At 47.8% G+C, this 7,897-nt stretch overlaps 1 protein-coding gene across 1 annotated transcript; it reads left to right on the top strand.

The window, feature by feature from the left end:
- Positions 1-352: 352 nt before the first annotated feature.
- OTOP3 (otopetrin 3) lies at positions 353-6,303 on the top strand. Its single transcript, XM_067308351.1, has 6 exons — positions 353-743; positions 2,098-2,234; positions 2,964-3,022; positions 3,693-3,811; positions 4,441-5,372; positions 6,133-6,303. Exons 1-6 carry the CDS (start codon positions 353-355, stop codon positions 6,301-6,303), a joined length of 1,809 nt encoding a protein of 602 aa, XP_067164452.1.
- Positions 6,304-7,897: the final 1,594 nt, after the last annotated feature.

Here is a 7,897-nt window from a genome sequence, read left to right as displayed (position 1 = left end):
GCCTTTCCTCAGTGCCCTGCAGGGACCCTGTCCAGAAGGACATTTTTAATACCTAATCTGGGCTCAACACCAACCTCTTTTGCCCCTTATTCAGCTTCTGGAGAGGGAAGAAGCTGCAAAGCAGCCAAGAGAGGTCTCAAACAAGCAAGGTCTTGAAAGGACCATTTTTGCCTTGCATGCAGGGCAAGTCCTGAAGAGGTCCAAAATGCAGGAGGCTGAGGCCTCCAAACTCGCCACACAAAAGTGGCTTTCATAACAGAGCACAAAACCTCTCAGCATGTCCCCCACCATCATTACACCTATTAACCCCCTCTTTGTTCAATGCAGCAGGTGACCCCCAGGCAGACGAGCCATGTTGGCCAACAGAGTCTCAAGGCAAAAGCCCTGCCATCACTGCAACCACAGGCCAGCTTCAGCTGCACCAGACACCTCCACAATCCACTATGAAAAGTCCTGGCTGTACCGTCACTGCTCTTCACTGGTGCAGGGGGACAGGCAGTCTCAGAAAGCCGGGCAGCTCTTCTCAGGGTTGCTGGCCATGAACGTGGTGTTTCTGGGCAGCGCCTTCCTCAGCAGCATGATTTTCAACCATGTGGCCATCACACTGGCAGATGTCTGGATCCTGCTCTCCATCCTCAAGGTCTTGTGTGTGTGCTGGATTTTCTACTACTTGCTGGGCACCAGCCGGCAACCACACGCAGTGCTGCACCGGGACTCCCACGCCGGGCCGATCTGGCTTAGGGGTAAGTCCTGCTTTTACATATCATTTCATGCCTTCTCCCTTTCTCCCAGCACTTGGAAGATGAGGAAATCCTTCCCCCCCTACTGAAAGAGCTAGTACCCACAGGAGATGTAATTAGGGCATTAGGAATCTCCCAGGGTCCCTGCAAGCTTGTGTTATGAGGCTGGGGGGAAGATAGAGACATAGCTAATGCCACAGAGAGGGATCAGAGCAGCCAGCAAGGCCTTGAGCTTGGCTTCCCTTCAGCCTCCAGGGCAAATCTTGCTCTGTGATCCCTCCCCAAAGCACAACAGAGGCATTTCTCACCCACAGCCCAGCAACTGAGCTTGACGGGAGAGACATAGGAAAGGTTTTATGAATGACCGACTCCACGCTCCACACCTTAATCAACCACTGGGAGAGTTGGGGTAGTACTAGGAGTGCTGTTTTGCTAAGGTTCCCTAATACTTAAACCTGCAGACAAAAAAAAGGAGAGAAACATAAGAGCTACAATGTGCTGATGAGAAACCCTGGACTCCTGCATTCTGCAAGAGCAGAGGGTGGGTTCAAGGCAGCCAGAGTGACCCCAAATCCCATGCTCAGCCCATCACTTTGCAAAGCAAGCAAAGAACCACCACATTTACCCTCCCATGATGTCAGCAGCCCCATGCTGTCCTCACCCTTGTTTAACATCACAGCAGTCCTGTTTCCAAGGGAAGATTCCTGTCCAGTGACTCAAGTTCCAGTGACAGCTGGGCTTTCCTTGGAGATCTTCCATCAGGTGTTCACCACAACTGCCCCACTTTGTGAAATGATGCTTCTCTAAACTGCCCTGCCTCTAGTCTATTAGGGAGTTTCTAATTAGCACACAGTCTTATTAATTAAGCATGGAGAACTAAGGGGAAGAGAATTGCAAGAGACCTCAGTACCTAAAGCTGCAGAGAGGTGCCAAAACACAAACAGAGCAACATAAGAAGGGCCTCATCTTCTGCAGACTGGTGCCGCTGAGACCTTCAGCCAGGCCTGCATTCATTTCTGATCTCTTCCAGCAAAGCAGAAACCACCATCTGCTGTTAGCTTTCCTCCATCACCCCAGATTGCACAGAAAAGGCTGAAAACCCTCTTCCTACACTGTATCTAAGCACAGGGAAGTGACTTACACCATCTCAACAACTTAAATCAGCCAAAGCACCAAACCAAGTTCAGGAATCAGGCTCTCCTTTCTCACCTTCTCTCAAAATCGTGAGACTTACAAACTGGAAGGCCTCCAGCTCCTCCCAAATCCAAGAGACACAAAGTCTCCAAACCCAAGCTGGGATCAGATGCTCCACAGACATGTCTTTGCTTATTTACTGGTGCTTTTGTTGTTTGCCCAGGATCACTACTGCTCTTCGGTGCTTTCAGCGTCCTCCTGAACGTGTTTGAGATTGGCTACAGTGTGGTTCACATCCAGTGCAAATCCCACGTGCAGCTTGTGTTCCCCTGCATCGAAATCCTTTTTGTTAGCACCCAGGTACTGCACGTTACCCTTCTGGGAGTCTGCTTGTTCTTTCTGTCCTATCACCAGGAGGCCACAGGGTGGGAGCAAGTGGGGAAGTGGGTGCATGGGAGGCTTTCTCACAAGCAAAGACATATGTACCATTTCAAATATCAAAGAAATAAGATTTTGAAATAAATATCTCTAGCAATACCTGATGTACTGTTGGATCTAGAGGAGTTCCACAACATTAAAGTAGGGAGAGATGAGAGGAAATTCATAGATTAGGCCAAAGAGATATCTTTGCACCAGTCTCCCTACATAGATTCAGCCTTCCTCTATTTGTAATTACACCCCCACACAAAACCATGTGCTCACATAAATATCTCACACTCTTTGCAACTTGTTACTCTCTGACAATAACGCTCTTTCCCCCTTCCTGCCCAGGCCCAAAGCCATATTTGAAAAGTAACCTGGTTCCCTCTCAGCAGCAAACACTCATGCATAACAAGACAGAGAAAAGCAGATCCCCTAGACTTCTTTTGGCATCAGGTACAGGCATACACATGCTAGAGTCGCCTAGGGATGCCAACACCTGTGCCAACACTGAAATGCAGATGCACACATGTCTCTGCACAGTTCACACAGAGGCAGGTTTGCTCCCGCTCAGACACGTGCCTTCTTGCCTGCCCGTCTCTCTCCGCCACAAGTGCGGCAGGCTACCAGCTTCACCCTGCTCATGTCTTTATTGCTATTGATTTACAGGCTCTTTTCCTGTGGCATCGCTCTAAGGACTGCATTCAAGTCCAGCACAACCTCACCAGGTACGAGGAGCAAAGAAAAAACTTTCTACTCTTCTCTAAAGAGAAACTTTTCCTTTCTGTCTATTCATGAACCCTCTTGCTAGACCTGTCTTCACCTGATCTTACACAACCTCTTTATATTCTGCATCACACAAAAACTAGGCTATGACTTGACCAGACCCATCCTCCTTCCATCTACCTGGGCTCACCAGCTCCCCCTGGTCTTCACTTGCACCTTGAACAGCTAAAGCCTATTACTTCCTCCCAATCCCAAACGCCTTCACATTGCATGGTTCAAGGGCTGATTCACTGACTGAGGAATGGGGGCGGGGGGGAGGCCTCCCCATTCCTATTGCTGGGTCCCACATCAGGCGCTGGAAGATGTCTCAGTCTTCCCTCCGGCAACTGCACCCAGGCCTAGGCCAGTTTTGCAATTGCTAGCAAGCCTGGTGTTGCCTGCCCTGCTCCTTTGCAAATGGCCAAATAGGAACATGCACAGTGGGATTTGCATGTGCAAAGTTGTGTGCCAATGGCCATATGCCAAATGGGCACAAAGCACTATGCTTGCATGCATCTGTGCACATATAAGCAAGAAACAGAGGGCAGCACTGCATAGCAGGTGAACACATGATCAGGTTGTAAGCAATCTCCATAGGTAACGTATGCTGAAAGAGCCTTTCCCTCCTCCCAGATGCGGGCTGATGCTGACCATAGCCACTAACCTCCTCCTCTGGCTCTTGGCGGTGACCAACGACTCCATTCACAAGGAGATTGAGTCTCAGCTACGTGACGTGGAGCAGCGACTTGCAGGCAAGACTCCTTTTTCACACATCCCTATTTGTGCTAGGCTGACACAGTTGACCTCTGGGGAGACAACAGTTTTTGGTCTCAGTGATTCAGGTATCTCAACCAGTTCCCCCAAAAGTTGCAACTTCCCTATTGATGGAGGTTGTCTTCAGCAGATGTGCTGCAGGGGAAAGACTTGCTACATAGAACCACAGAACTAGGGGCTAGGAAAGGAAAAGCCTTTTTTGCTCACATAATGACAATTATATTCACCTATCAACTGCAAGCAAAAGATTGTCAGATTAGGAGAAACTCACATAGCTGCTGTGCTCTACTTTTAAGAGTAAGGAAAAAGATAAAGGGAAATTAATATTCCAAGGGTAGAGGAGGCTCTGCTGTGAAAGAAGGGTTGTATGTATGGTGTTGACCAGAAGGAATACTTAGCATTTTGGGCAAGCCATGTGCTAAATCCTGTTATTTTGAATCCTTACAGCCTTGAAAACTGAGGACTGATCACTTAACTTCCTACCAATCACCATTTCTGAGATACATAAAGGCAGATGCTATTCCTGCACACACAGAGCTCCTGAAGATGGCCATGAAATTCAGGCCATCTCCCTTTTAACTGTTGCCTTCCTCTTCTCTCACTCCAGGTAACGAGACCATCTTGTGCACGTGCCCAAACACAACTGCCTGCGAGGTCTTCCAGAAGGGTTACATCCTGCTCTACCCTTTCAACACTGAGTACTGCCTTGTCTGCTGCTCCATGCTGTATGTCATGTGGAAGAACGTGGGGAGACGCATCAGCCACCACCATGCCTCTCACATTAAACCCAAATTCAAGCTCCAGGGTGTGGTCTTTGGACCACTGCTGGGTGCTGCTGCTGTGATCATCGGGATCTGCGTCTTCATGATGTACCAGATTCAGGCCACTGGCTCAGCACCCAGCCGCCAGATCTTTGTGATGTATTACTCCTACTACATTGTGCTCCTGCCGCTGATGAGTGTTGCTGCAGTGATTGGGACAATCATCCATGCCTTAGAAAAAAGAGACCTGGACACACTGAAGAACCCAACCCGTAGCCTTGACGTGATCCTGCTAATGGGGGCAGCCCTTGGCCAAATCGGCATGTCCTACTTCTCCATTGTCGCGATTGTGGCCACCGACCCCAGGGACCTGTTGAACAGCCTCATCCTATCCTATTCAGTCCTCCTCATCTTTCAGCACATCACCCAAAACGTCTTCATTATTGACGGGCTCCACAGGCAGCCATTTGCAGAAGCAATTGAGGCCAGACACACTGGACATGCTGGGCAGCATGCAGTGGGTTCAGAGCCCTCCCATGAAGAGACAGCCACATCAAAGAGCAAACAGGAGCACACACAGCCACCTCTCAGAAAAGAGGAAGAGTTGAAAGAAGAACGGGATCATGAAGCCCACAACCAGAGACGAGTGAGCGTGCTGGAGCTGGGACAGGAGATCCGGAGAGTTTCTCTGTCATACATCCATACCTACTCTCACCTGAGCTGGAAGAGGAAAGCATTAAGGGAGATCTCGTTCTTCTTGGTTTTGTGTAACATCATAGTAAGTATTGTTCTCTCTGCCATATCAAAACTTGGCTGAGCTCTATACAGACCCGTTCTCCTCTTTCCTTTGGGCCATCATTCCAGAGAAGCAACCTTTGCCCACCAAGTTTCAACCTCCTGGTAAGACCATCATTACAAGTCAAGACCAGTTTTTCTGTTAACGCCCTACTCCCATGATTCTAAATGCTCTCTTTTAAGCTGAGTCAAACGTGGCTAGGTTTTCTGGGTGCAGGGAAGGAGACAGCTCAAATTCTTGTGCTGTGATTTTAACCTCTGAGGAAATTATCAAACTCATTAAGGGTTTCATTAAAAATGTTTCATGAGATAACTGGAGAAACATGGGAAACTAGTAGTGAGTCTTTGTAATCAGTAGTCTCCAGGACTGAAACTCACCCATAAGCACACTGGGCTCTGGGATCTTACAGCTACATGGATCTTCATCATGGCCTTAAACCAGTGAAAGCAAATTGGCCAAGGCAGCAGTGAAAATCTGGACAACTCCAGTCCGCAATAGAAAAATGAAGCTGGCTGGGGCAGAATGATGCTGTCATGAAGTTTCCAGGAGTACAACAGGATTTGACTTAGCAAAGAGCAAGCAGTATAACTAGGGAACTTGCCTTCTCTCCTCTAGCAGGGAGGCCCCCTTGATACTCTTGAGATATTCCTAGAACCACTTGAGCCCCCAATGAGATCAGAGTGCAGATAAGGGACAGTTTGCCATCCTCTGACTTCTGCTCTTTTTTCTTACACCTCTTTAGCTGTGGATCATGCCCACATTTGGGGCTCACCCTGTGTTCGAGAACGGACTGGAGAAGTTATTTTACGGCTATTCCACCTGGTTTGCCATTGTGAACTTCGGCCTCCCACTGGGTGTGTTCTACCGGATGCACTCTGTTGGGGGACTCCTGGAGGTCTACATCTCAGCCTGAACTAGGCTGACTGCTCACCTCAAACACTGGGGTAGAAGGATGAGGCTGAACAAAGATGTGGTAAGCAGCAGACACACACATAGAAGGTTTTCAGATTTTTTCCTTCCAGCTTCTGCTTTGACTTCTCCTTACACATCTCCATGAGTTTCAGAAGAAAAGGAGGATGTTTTATATTACCATTTTTCTCCATAAACAACAGAATCAACACCCACACACTGTTTTACTGAGCTAAGGAAGCACATTGGTACTCTGTGGTAGTCTGCCAGCGGACACTATGGTAGCAAGTGGGACTTTACCCGCTCCTATTGAAATCTTCCAGACAAAAGAATACAAGAGCAACCTTCAACAAGAGCAGCAGAGACTGACCTACACTCCACTGAACCTCCAGATCTACAGTCACAGACACCAGCCCCTCCACTGCTCACCAATCTGCCATCCTGCAGCACAGAAAAGACTTATCAGTACTAGGCACACTAGAAGGACACACATCCACGATCATTCAAAAATGAACCAAACATACACTTTTTTACATTTAATTTCCCAAAAGATCAGTATATTGGGTAGCATGCTGTAATGGTCAGAACAAGGTTTATTTCTGCTTGTTCCTGGTGCTAACACTTGGGGAACCAGCTTGGATGAGTCCCATAGGGACCAAGACACCACTGAAGAGCCAAAAACTTGCAGCTCTCAACGACAAAGAGCAGGACAGGCCTTCAGACCTTCACCAGTTCAGTGTATCTTTTCCTGTTCTCTATAATGGAAGCAATACCATTACCTCACCTTAAGGAGAGTAAACAGATTTCTCCTTACAAGCACTCAGAGCCTTGAGTGAGAAGCTCTAGAGAAGTACTGTGGCTGATCTTTACTTGATGCTACTTGTGCATGATGTTATCACCAGTGCGTACTAGCAAAGGTCCTACCATCGCACATAAGCTAGTTCAAGAAAGAGCTACTGCCAAATCTACTGTGAATCTCTCCCACACCAACACTTCTCCCCACTACTGGTTCGCACACAATGTAGTGCATCCACAAACATTTCCCAAGGCACACTGAGCATAAAGAAATAAAAATACACAGCGTGGTGCCTGATCAAAGACCCATTAGTACTTGTTCCATAGAAGATGCTTGCTTTGGAAGCACGTGGGAGAACATGGGGGCTTGTGACTATGGGTCTCAAACACAGAGCTTGACGAATGGAAATAAAGACAGATTGAATGCTCACATATATCTGGTGAAATCTCTGGGTCTGCTCTACACTCAAAGAGCAGACTCAATGTCAGCTGACTTTGACTTGCACCACTCTTGTGTTCAGAGGTTATATGAGATCTAAGGGCAGGCCTTGTTTTACAATCAATCCATTTTTTGCTATCAAAATCCTTCATGACTCTTAACAAAATGCATCTATGTTACTGCTTCTGTTCCTCCATAAATCAATCCCAGGAGGAGTGTGGATCAGAGCCTAACAATGGCTTCTCCCCGCTCCAATCTCAGAGAAGCAAACTCCCCCAAGACAGGAACAGTAATGAAAGCTAGAAACTTCTGACCACACACATCCTAGCCTGAATGTTGAATCACAAGGACAGAGGGACACCTT

This window comes from Apteryx mantelli, chromosome 19 (assembly GCF_036417845.1).
Source record: "Apteryx mantelli isolate bAptMan1 chromosome 19, bAptMan1.hap1, whole genome shotgun sequence".
NCBI classification, from domain to species: Eukaryota; Metazoa; Chordata; class Aves; order Apterygiformes; family Apterygidae; genus Apteryx; species Apteryx mantelli.
The sequence above is the reverse complement of the archived record's forward strand: the minus strand, read 5'-3'. Positions and strand labels throughout refer to the sequence as shown.